This window comes from Ctenopharyngodon idella, chromosome 9, assembly GCF_019924925.1.
Source record: "Ctenopharyngodon idella isolate HZGC_01 chromosome 9, HZGC01, whole genome shotgun sequence".
Taxonomy (NCBI): Eukaryota; Metazoa; Chordata; class Actinopteri; order Cypriniformes; family Xenocyprididae; genus Ctenopharyngodon; species Ctenopharyngodon idella.
In genome coordinates, this window is record NC_067228.1 from 34,071,005 (window position 1) to 34,083,932 (window position 12,928).

The window sequence follows — 12,928 nt, forward strand, 5'->3', positions numbered from 1 at the left end:
GAGGATGGTTCCAAATATGATGGGGATCCAATACTCAAAAAAGGTTGAGAATCACTGTTATATAGTATGTGTCAAGTTAACAGATGCAGAAAAGTGCCTATAGCCTATATTACACGTGTGTTATGTCTTCACTGCTCATTATCACACTACAATACAAGATTACTTATCAAATAAATAAATGAGCCTGAAATCATTTTAGTTCACGTGTAGAGATTGCAGTGACATGAACCAGTAAAAATGACTTCCAATAATCCTGAAAATAGGTTAAAAGACAGAAAAAAGTCATATTTGGAACGACATGGGGGTGGGTAAATTGTGATGACAGAATTGTAATTTTTAGGTGAGCTATCCCTTTAAGACAAATGTCCCTAAAAGCACAACCGACACTTCTTCAGAGCAAAGTTTGTTGCAGACGCACGTAACCCTTTTCAAGTTTGTTTTTGGTTTGCAACAGGTAATTTAAGTGTCTGATTAAGTTAAAAACAAAGCTATTTTGAGTGAAAACTGACAACTCAATTTTTATTTGACAACTCATTCATTGAACTTAGAGTGAAGGCGGAGTGTAAGTTTCGTTTACGCTAAACAGGCTCCTTATAGAGAACAGAAACCTAGAGAATCCGTGGGTTTATCTCATTTCATCAGTCTCCTTCTGATCGCTTGTGATTTCACTCTGCGGGTTCGAGAGGAGAAGCACCATGACCACATAAAAACCACTGAAGGTAGGAGAAAACCGCATGTAGAAGTAGGCTACTAAGTTTTTGAAATTTTACTAATATAATACCATACTAATGTAATATAACCACAATATAACATAAATTATTTGTATTGTACAATTATATAGGCTATGTAGCCTATAATAAAATTCGCATTTTGTTTTTTTCTTTAGCTATTTAACAATAAACTGAATAATCTATTTCACATAGGCTAGTAACAGATGTTTTATAGTCTACAATTGTTCTCATTTTGTCTTCTGGAAAACATGTCTTTACAAAATATCTTTAAAAAAGAAAATATTCAATATAGCAAAATATAGCGGCACACAGCAATTGTTGTGGTTCAAGGAGCCTGCATGCATTAAAAATAATATGTAGGGCTATTATTTAGCAAGCATAAGCACCTAAATCAGAGATGAAAAGGACCGTTATTTTTAAATTTTTATTTTATTTTGTTAATTATTGTTCTAGGGAGTTAAGATTTGTACTAGTTCAACTAAATTGTTTTAATAATCTCAAATATTAAAAAATATGGTATATTTTTAAAAACACATCGCATAATATAGCCTACAATCATTTAAACACATGATAGCGCCTGCCTTCTTGAACATTAGTTCATGTGTTCGCCTGCCCATTCAGTCTTGACGGTTAATAGTAAAGCGGCTTATATAGTCCGCGGGTAATGATGATTGACAGGACTGAATGTTTAGGCTCCTCCCGAACCTACGTTTGGAACTTCATTAAATGTTTGCACCTTTTGTAATAGTTGTGATATGAGTCCCTCAGTTGTCCTCAGTGTAAAAAGATGAATAACTGTTAGGAATGGGCAAATAACAGTCAGAAAATGCTGGAAAATCAAAGAATGTGCAGGAGTTGGAGGATTTTTCTGAAGAACAGCGGGCAGTTTTAACTGCTGGGATCAACAAGGGACTCATGAACAACTATCACAAAATATGAAAACAAATCCACCATAGATCATCCAGGTAACAGCACACAGTATTAAGAGTCAAGTGTGCAGTATGTAAACATTTGAATTCAGTTATTTTCTCTTGTTGTATGGAAAAAATATTTAGGGCAAAATGCAAATTTTTATGCTTTTTATGTTCCCTCTTATTACTTTTTTTTTTTTTTAAATGATTAACATTTTGCAGATTCTGCCAGGTGTATGTAATCTTATGAGCAGAACTGTGCTTTAGCTGTAGGTCACGGGAGACCCAAGAAAGCAAACATATTTGAATGAAGAAAGAGATTACATTTACAGTATTTTTATTACAATGATCATGGAATAACTGTCCAAAGAATCTTTTTTTTAAGAATTTGCAGAAATTGAAATTCTTTTTTTTTAACTGTTTTGTTTTGTTTGTTTTTTTGTCACAGGAGAATATAAAGAAGAACAATGAGTTCAGCGTCTAGGCAAAAGAAGAAAAAGAAGTATGTGGTTTTATTCACTACATGTTTTATGCTTAAGCCCATAACTAATATAAGTAGAGTGGAGTGTTAGTAAAGTGCACTGAGAGTTATCACATAAAGCACAATTACCCAAAAAATTACCCAATAAGATATTATATTTTACAAATAATCCCAAGCATACTAACAATTCTTAGCATCCCAGGCATACTAACAAACTCTAGCATTAATGAAACTGATTTTGTACTTAGTCTATTACACAATGAACCTTGAATTTGTTCTGTATGTGTTTTGTGCAGTTTGTGTTAAACTTTACATTGTTCAATGCAGAAATAAATTTGGTGCGACATCTCCACCGTTCATCGATTACTTGAAAGAAATTTTGAGAAGGTACCCAGATGGGGGACAAATATTGAAGGTAAGCAAATAAATAAATAAGTAAATACTTTATGTATTGCATGAATATTTTTGCATCATTGTCAAATGGTATGCATCTGTTGATAATATTTATGCTGTAACGTATCAGGAGCTGATCCAGAATGCAGATGATGCAGGAGCTTCACGTGTGGTGTTTATTCATGATGAGAGGCATTATGGGACTCAGAGCCTGTGGACTGAAGAGCTTGAAAAGTATCAAGGTATTTGTGTTGTAAACACTGGGAGCAGATTTAAGACGTGGACACACTAGACTTTAAGTCATCATGAAATCAAAATTGACTCAATTTACTTTGTTAGTGCACATTACTAGTCTTGTGGTGAATAATTAATCCATGCAAGTTAATATACAAAAAGAAAATCTGTTTGTTGTGTTAATCTTTAATCAAAATCTGAAAACTTGCTTCCTCTCTGGAATGGTGTTCCTTCTCTGATGACATCAGTTTGAAGGCTTGGGTTAAATATTCTTAATCACTTCCCTCTAACCTTCAGTCTGCTATGAGCGAGGGATGTAATAAAACCTCGCTCCTGCTGGACCAAGTCAAAAGCCCAGCAGCTGCATTTTGTACAATTTGTAATCGATCCATAGAAGATTTGTTCAAACACGTGTACAAAGCATTACAATAGTCCAACTGTGAAGAAATAAAAACATGAACAAGTATCTCCATTTCTTTTTTCGAAACCATAGATCTAATCTTAGCAATGTTCCTGAGATGGAAAAAACAGGAACGAAATACAGACTTAACATGACTGTTAAAACACATGGATCTGTTAAAAACATGCTTTTATTGCTGCTGCTGCTGCTGCTGTTGATTATTGCTGCTGCAGAGCAAGTACGGGACTTGCTACTGCCAATACATACACGACACGCTGCTGTGAACAAGTAAGACATGCTGCTGCTGTACAATATAGCGTACATGAATTACCCTTAGCAGATCTATACAGGTGGAGCTGGGGAAGGTGGAGGGTTTCTGAAGTGCGCTGCACTGCTAGGCAAATACTACTCATGTATTTGAAGATTGCGCACAGCAAGCTCATTGGCTACTAATACAACAGGAACCAATCATCTGTGTCCTATAGATAATGATGTGATTACAAGCAGGTGAGTTAAAGGACCTATTAGCCTGCCCATTAGAGTTTCATGCCAGAACTTTGTATTTAACAATTATAGGCCTACTGACACGACCAACTGAAAGGGAAACAGTCTTTATGTGGAATTGCATTGGCATGGTTCAAATCATGCTTATCTGACCGTTATCAGTTTGTAGTGGTAAACAAAGAGATGTCATATCGATTACAAGTTCAATATGGAGTACCGCAAGGCTCAGTACTAGGACCGTTGCTGTTCACTCTGTACATGCTACCCTTGGGAGATATCATTAGGAAGCATGGCATTAGTTTTCACTGTTATGCTGATGATACTCAGCTCTATATTTCTTCGCGCCCTGACGAAACTTACCAATTCACAAAATTAATGGAATGCATAGCTGATATAAAAAATTGGATGACCAGTAATTTCCTACTACTAAATTCAGAAAAAACAGAGATTCTAATTATTGAACCAAAAACTTCTGCACATAATAACCTAGAATACTAACACTTGATGGCTGTTCTGTTAAGTCTTCGTCGTCAGTTAGGAACCTGGGTGTGCTCTTTGATACCGATCTTTCATTTGAAAGCCACATTTCTAGCATTTGTAAAACCGCATTCTTCCATCTTAAAAATATATCTAAACTACGACATATGTTCCCAATGACAAATGCGGAACAGTTAGTTCATGCGTTCATGACCTCAAGGCTAGAAATACTGTAATGCTCTACTGAGTGGTTGCCCTGCACGCTTGATAAATAAACTACAGCTTGTACAAAATGAAGCAGCTAGAGTTCTTACTAGAACCAGGAAGTATGACCATATTAGCCTGGTTCTGTCAACACTGCATTGGCTCCCTGTTAAACACTGTATAGATTTTAAAATCTTGCTGAGCAAGCTCTTAACGCATTATAGTCCATCACGTCTAGTGCGATCTCAGAATTCAGGCCAGTTGATAATACCTAGAATATCAAAATCAGCCGCAGGTGGTAGATCCTTCTCCTATTTGGCACCTAAACTCTGGAACAATCTTCCTAGCATTGTTCGGAAGCAGACACGCTCTGTCAGTTTAAATCTAGACTAAAAACGCATCTCTTTACCCTGGCATACACATAACACATTATCAATTGATGTTTTCAAATCCGTTAAAGGATTGTTAGGCTGCATAAAATTAGGTCAGCCAGAACCGGGAACACTTCCTATTACACCAGATGTACTCGTTACATCAGAAGAAGAATGACATCTACGGTAATATTAGTCTCTCTGTTTATCCCGAGGTTTATCGTAGTCAGCCGGATCCGGGCCATATCCAGGTGAGATCGAGGACGTGCACATAGACATGACGACAACGCAGCTCTGAAGTGTCAGCAGAGATTGTGTCATCTAGATCATCCCCTGTGAAGGCCTCATCGACACGACAGCCAGTGGCACAGATCCTCAACAATCCATCCCATACCAGCGTGATGAATACGATCCTCAACTAGATGGAACTGGAATAAATACTTTGACTGTTGCGATCCCAGTCGGACTTATGATAGCTGCCTGAATCATAATCAAGCACTGTTTGCTGTTGGCCAGAGGAGAACTGCCCCCCCGACTGAGCCTGGTTTCTCCATTTTAACACCTGTTTGCCACCTGATGTCACCTGTTGGAATTTGGGTTCCTTGCCGCCGTCGCCTTTGGCTTGCTTAGTTGGGGACACTTGACATTTGATATCCAACAATGTTTTGATCCGTCTGCATTGACACCATTGTATGCGAACTGAACTGAGCTGGATAATGACATCATTGTTTACTCCAGTGCTGATATAGATAAATTAACTAAATTAATAACTATTGATCCTTACAATGGAATGAATCAATACTGAATTTACTTAAGCTGGACAATGACACCATTTTCTTTAAGAGCTGCTGTGCAGCCAAAAATTATATACCAGTTATCACTGTAAAGCTGCTTTGACACAATCTGCATTGTAAAAAGCGCTATATAAATAAAGGTGACTTGACTTGACTTGACGTGTGTTGAGTTGTTGAGTGTCTTGTTTCAGCTAGTCATGTCCCCAGCTTTAGCTACTTTGGGAGCAACCACAATAATAAATTAGACACACTTTGCCATTAATAACTGACATCTGCTTTCCTCTTTTGAAAAGCACCACTGTTGTATCTCATACTGATCAGCTGTTTGTATCTTTGATCTGGCAGGACCTGCTCTCTATGCCTTCAATGATGCAGCCTTCACAGAGGAAGACTGGGAGGGAATCCAGAGAGTTGGCAGAAGCATCAAGCAGGATGACCCAACAAAAGTTGGGAGATTTGGGATCGGCTTCAACTCTGTTTATCACATTACAGGTGAAATACGCTACATTAACATATTGGCTCATATGACTTTTTTGGGTATTCTACTAAGTGCCTGCTGATTAGAAATCCTACAGTATCGCTTCTTAATTTATGTACTGTTAACATCACAATTTATGACACAACGCTTCCCAGCCTTTGACAAGTTTTTCTGGCAATCCATGTTTTCACTGTTATATGGCTGGGGGTGCTACTACACATCCTCTGAAATAGTACAGAATCTCCGGATCCAAAAACAAGCAAAGTAAAAGATCTGCGTAAACCAGAAGGAGTGGATTAACATAGATTAACGTAAGTTAAGGGGTTAGTTCACCCAAAAATGAAAATTTTGTCATTAATTACTTACCCTCATGTCGTTCCACACCCGTAGACCTTCGTTCATCTTCAGAACACAAATTAAGATATTTTTGAGAAAATCTGATGGCTCAGTGAGGCCTCCATTGACAGCAAGATAATTAACACTTTCAAATGCCCAGAAAGGTACTAAAGACATATTTAAAACAGTTCACGTGACTACAGTGGTTCAACCTTAATGTTATGAAGCGACAAGAATACTTTTTGTGCGCCAAAAAACAAACAAATAAAATAACGACTTTATTCAACAATATCTAGTGATGGGCGATTTCAAAACACTGCTTCATGAAGCTTCGAAGCTTTACGAATCTTTTGTTTCGAATCAGTGGTTTAGAGCATGTATCAAACTTCCAAAGTCATGTGATTTCAGTAAACGAGGCTTCGTTAAGTCATAAGTATTTCGAAACGTTTTGAAATTTCAATGGTTCACGTGACTTTGACAGTTTGATACACACTCCGAAACACTGATTCAAAACAAAAGATTCATAAAGCTTTAAAGTTTCATGAAGCAGTGTTTTGAAATCACCCATTACTAGATATTGTTGAATAAAGTCGTTATTTTGTTTTTTGGTGCACAAAAAGTATTCTCATAGCTCTATAACATTAAGGTTGAACCACTGTAGTCACATGAACTGTTTTAAATATGTCTTTAGTAACTTTCTGGCTTCTGGGCATTTGAAAGTGTTTAATTATCTTGCTGGCAATGCAGGCCTCACTGAGCCATTGGATTTTATCAAAATTATCTTAATTTGTGTTCTGAAGATGAACGAAGGTCTTACGGGTGTGGAACGACATGAGGGTGAGTAATTAATGACATAATTTTCATTTTTGGGTGAACTAACCCTTTAAATAATGTTAACAAATGAACCTTACTGTAAAGTGTTACCACAAATTTACCACAAATAAGATGCTTGAACACACATGTAAGATCCAGACAGGTGAAATTTTTGTAAGTTGGATTCATAAAGACTTCATTTGTATCTGAAAGAATGATTCAATGATAGATACATTTTTAACAGTAATTTGTTGCCACCTAGTGGCGTAACAATGCAGTCATTGTTTGAAGCACCCAGTCACTTTCAAAAGGTGATTTATTCTATTTAATCAGTAACGTAGACATCAGCGTTTATTTCTGAACAATAAACTTTTGTATACTTCTGTGATAATTGTAATATTTGTAACAGAAATAATGATACTGTGTGTTTGAAAAAATTGTTTTTGAAGCTGTTTTTATCTAACATGATAACTGCTCTCTCTAGATCAGCAGCAGCACGAACACAGATTTAAATATCATGATTTTATTTTTGTCAAAGGTTTAATATACACGGGTGAATTATTGTCATTTAGGAATTAGATCATGTGGGTAATGAAATAGAGAATGCGACCTTTTAATCATGCAGCTTTGTGCATCTCTCTCTCTATCTCTCTCTCTATCTGCATTGATATCTGACATATAGGAGTAGCGCAAGGGCTTTTCAGTGCATTCTTTGCTATAATATTCATGAAGTGAGACGTCTTAAAGGATACGCTCCTCGCACTTTGCCCACCTCTCACACTTCGTTCTGGATAAGAACCGGTTCTCGGTTCCCAACCCTAGTTCCCACTTCCCTCTGCTCTGCTCCACTGGGCTGAAAAAACTACACTTTTTGCCCGGAAGACCTATCGTTTCATACAGTCATGTGATCACGATGATATTGAGAAAGTTTTGCTATTGCGGTACCACAAAATTGATAATACTATTATATCCCTAGTAAACACTTTGCCTCTATTAAGCAGGTGGCCAAGCCTTCTAACATTCCAAGAAAAAAAAAAAAAATCCTATATTTGTTTGATCATTCTCTTTCATTTAACTCTTAGAACCAGCATAGCATGTTTAACAAACCATATACTTTTTTTTCCCTCCACCCATGTCTCAAATGCAAGTCTCCATAACCTTATGTATCAAAATCTATTCTTGATTTGTCCCAACGAGTTGTCTTAGTTCTTTGTTCACATACATTGGAGATGAGAACACCTTGGTATTTCCATTGTGGGTGATGCAAAGCTTAGCGGGAAAGTGAAGAACATGACCCACTTTAAGCTCCCTTAAAGATTGCATCACATTGCTAAAGATCCAATGTTGCTCCATTACCTCAGCAATGTAATTGTGAAAAATTAGTACCTTGCACCCTGGTATTCTTGCTGGTATCCCTGCCGGAGACGTAGAATGCACTCTTTGTGCAAAATTTGTGCAATTATTGCGAGAGCTTTGGCTCCTTCTTGGGGTTTTGGCTGCGGAACCTGATGTGCACGATCAATGACTGGAGGATCAGAGAAGTCCACGAACAGTTGCTTGATCAAGACTGCCCCAAACTCAGACTATCTACCTTTCTCAGCTCCTTCCGGGATACCAACAATCCTAATGTTGTTGCGACCCTCAAGGTTGTTGAGCTTGAACTTAAGCATCTTGTTCACTTTGTGTAAGGAATCCAGAGAAGAGATCCGAGTTTCATGATCCATGGCCTGCCTCTCGACTGCCTCGACTTCCTCACATACTGTAGCTCTCATTGCGACGTTTGTACATCTTAAAGGGTCGCTTCTAATTTATCAAATCTTTCATTAAGAACGCTGAGAATCTTTTCCAAAATCTTCTTCACGGCATACCTTTTTCATCGAAACCGAGGCCCACAGTTTGATCAGCCATCGCATGCCGTCAGTAGCATTAGCCTGCTGATATAGCGATTTTTTCGACGGCAACTTAAAGTTCAAATGTAATGCTATAGATGTCTGACCAATCTTTTAACCCATTTAAAATGAGTTTAGAAACAATTAAAATGCAATTATCGACATTGGATGTAGAGGATATTGCAAACACGTCTACCTCCTGCACAGCTCCATAGCGCACCCTTTAGCAATTTTCAACTGCTGAATATTTTCTTTCAACTTCCATGTTCTCTAATCAGCTATTTTATATAAAGTCCTCTTATTTGAGATTGTGGATGATTGTCCTGACATAACTCTGTAGACAACATTCCTCTGGAAAATAAAAAATGATTTTTACAGAATATTATTTACAAAAATTGTATAATTATAATAAAAATATTTATACAAGGCATATATATTTGTATGGAAGCAGATTAGTCTCATAATTCACGCAAAAAAACACAATGCACACATGCGTGGCCAATTTCACATGCATGAAACCTAATTCACGTGCACAAAAAACAATTCACGTGCGCGAAAAAAATATATACATTCACAAAAAGCAATTCATGTGCACAAAATAAAATGAGATATTCATAAAATACATTTCACAAATGTAAAACACAATTCATAGATATACAAATGTGCACAAAAGTTTCAAAAGTTTGAAACTTACTAATTTTTATCCTCACATTTGCGTGTGAATCACCTTGGATTTGTGTGTGTGTATCCTGAGACACCTCTGGCAGCCACCTGGGTCATTCGTACTCTTTAGCCAATTGGATTGAAGCTTATCAATCGACCAATCTTTATCACGTGACGGCGTGCCTACCTGGGTGTTACGTCATCAGCTGTCGCCCAGTTCAAATCATGCAGAGAGGTATGTGCAGTTTGATCGTTCATTTCATGTGTTTAGTGAAGTAAACGAAGTTAGAGATCAGTTGAAGCTATAGTTTAACAATTTTAGTCCGAGTGTGAACATAATTTTAAGTTTTGATGGATTCTTATGTTTACTTCATAAAGAATTCATGTGCATATCATACAACATTAGGATTTTAGATAAACTCCATAGAACGCATAACAGTGGTTTGACTGATGAGAGATGTTGTATAGTTGATAATGAAAATATAATTTATTTATTTATTGAGGATAGGAAAGAGCAATCACAGCTAGGGGTGTGCGATAAATATCGTCTGTGATAATCGTAATTGTTGTTTTAACAATGTGCGGTCTGACATTGAGTATATCCCTCACACACCCAGAGAATGCACGCATACATTACATGATGTAGTCTTGTAGATTAGACTAGCGATTGTACATTTAGAATGCACGCTTTCACTGCAAGATTTAGTCTATATTTATATTAACTTAATATAGTTAATAAATATCACACGAAGAGTGCAGTTTTTCTCCAGATATCAGCATGATAACAAATGTGACATTGATTTATACAAGTTTAATAAACTATTAAAGGGATAGTTCACCCAAAAATGGAAATTCTGTCATCATTTATTCACCCTCAAGTTGTTCCAAAACTGTATGAATTTTCTTTGTTCTGCTGAACACAAAGGAAGGTATTTTGAAGAAAGTTTGTAACCTTTGGGGCACCATTGACTTCCATAGTAGGAAAAAAAAAATACTATGGAAGTCAATGGTGCCCCAGAATTGTTCAGTTTCCCACATTTTTCAAAATATCTTCCTTTGTGTTCAGCAGAACAAAGAAATGTATACAGGTTTGGAACAACTTGAGGGTGAGTTGATGATGACAGAATTTTAATTTTTTGTTGAACTATCCCTTTAATTTAATATTAAGTGACACCATATTGCCTGTTTTTGCTCTATTTCGCTAACGAAAATAGTTCAAAACAAAGCCACAGCACTGTAATTGTGTCTCTGAGCAACACGCAGCGGTGTTTCCTTACTGAACAAATCAGCTTTTTGAACAAATCAGTTCGATGACTACGATAGATTATGATAGTCAAATGCTTCGTTCCTGAATGAATCAGCCGTTTGAATGAATCGGTTGAATCTCAATGACTCACTCATTAACGGTGACTTGCTGCCACCTAGTGGCGGTTTTATATCTTTTCATGTTTTAAAACATTTCAAATATCAGCATTCAACGTTTTATGTTAAAAACATCAAAACATTATTTATGCATTTGTAACTGCAGGTTATTCATTTGTCACCTCAGAGCTGTATTAAACTGTCTGTGTAAATGCATCTAAATGCCACTTCAGATGCAGCTTCTGTTTTCTCTATTGCAAAGATGAATTTTGTTGAGACTTGATTGGTGACAGTCATATTGTGTCTTATTATTAGGGGTTCAAGCATGTAGTGCTGAAACCCTATTGTAATTGTAAGGATTTTTATTATTTTTCTTATGCCTTAAAACTGATCGGGCACCCCAAACTGTAAGGCCGAGAGACTTGAAACTTTGTCAGATGATAGTAGTCTTGCTCGCTACTCAGATACCTGGACTCGTCCAAATCGGCCAATAGGTGGCGCTACAGCGATCAAAAACGCAAAATCGTGAATAACTCCTAGACCGTTTGTCCTAGAGTCAAGTGTTTTATATCACGGATCATTGGAATCCATGGCTCAAGACGGACAAAACCGATTTAATTTCTGCCTGGAAAATTTTTACGCCATTTTGAATTTTGTCCAAAACCTACTTCTGTGAACTAGTCCTAGGTTTTTCGCCCGATCAGAACCAAACCAGTGAAGAAATGTTCTCTGGAGTCTGAATATCAAAAGTTATCAAAAAAAAGTTGAAATTTCGATTTACGGTCGCTAAGGGGTGCCAAAACGTTCGAAACGGGCAGAGCTACTTTTACTAAAATGGCTATAACTCAAGAACGAATTGAGATATTTGCACCAAACTTGGTACACATGTGTAGGAGCTCAATCTTTGGTCACGATAAAAAAATCTTGTCAATTGGACATTAGGTAGCGCTATAACTTGAAAAAAAAAACATGAAAACAGCTGTAACTATGCAACCGTTAGTCCGATCGACTTGAAATTTGGCATGCAGTGTCTTGGTCTAAGGGGGCATGATAGTCTATGAGGACATTGGCGTATCTCAAAAAACATGGCCGCCATCGGCCAATAAAGTTTAAGCACCTATTAGACAAGGTTAATGGAGGCCGATTGGAATGAAACTCGGTGGGCATGTTCGACTCATGGGCCTAGAGGTCTGTAAGAATTTTGAAATAAATCGGCCACTAGTTGGTGCTAACGACTTTTTACGCCTCAGTAATCGAGTGGTGTTTAACAGATCCACATAATATGCATATCATTGGATAGATCTCCACATTCTGAATAACTTTGCCTCAAGAACCAATGTTGTCAATCAAATGGTTCATTAATTATTTGTGAATATGTGAAAAACCTACTTTTGCGAACTAGTCCTAGGTTTTTGGCCCGATTGGAATGAAACCAGTGCAGGACAATTCTCTGGACTCTCTAGATCAATAATTATCAAAAAAAAGAACTTTCGCTATAACAGGCTCATTTAGAAAGTGGGCGTGGCTAAATATACCCAAAATCCTATAAAGCCTAAACGAAAACTCAGAACTTTACGAAAATAGGTGAGCGAGACGAAACCAGCATAGGAAACACGGAACCTAAGTTGGTTTACTAAATGTAAAAGCCTAAATGTCAAAATTTTGATAGGAAGTGGCAAAAAAATCCAATCAATGTCTCTCATTTTTTATGCTCTCATATATGTAAGTGTGTATAACTTCAAAACAAAATGAGATATTTTCACCAAATTTGACACACATATACAGGTGCTGGTCATATAATTAGAATATCATCAAAAAGTTGATTTATTTCACTAAATCCATTCAAAAAGTGAAACTTGTATATTATATTCATTCATTACACACAGA

The 12,928-nt window shown here is 36.8% G+C and overlaps 1 protein-coding gene across 1 annotated transcript in view; it reads left to right on the top strand.

The window, feature by feature from the left end:
* Positions 1 to 465: 465 nt before the first annotated feature.
* Positions 466 to 12,928, top strand: part of si:dkeyp-118h9.7 (sacsin) — a 29,725-nt gene continuing 17,262 nt past the window's right edge. The window contains exons 1-5 of the mRNA XM_051906665.1: positions 466 to 719; positions 2,091 to 2,144; positions 2,451 to 2,538; positions 2,647 to 2,758; positions 5,846 to 5,992. Coding sequence (XP_051762625.1) covers positions 2,110 to 2,144; positions 2,451 to 2,538; positions 2,647 to 2,758; positions 5,846 to 5,992 — 382 coding nt within the window. The 5' untranslated portion in view covers positions 466 to 719; positions 2,091 to 2,109. The remainder of the gene's footprint in view (positions 720 to 2,090; positions 2,145 to 2,450; positions 2,539 to 2,646; positions 2,759 to 5,845; positions 5,993 to 12,928) is intronic.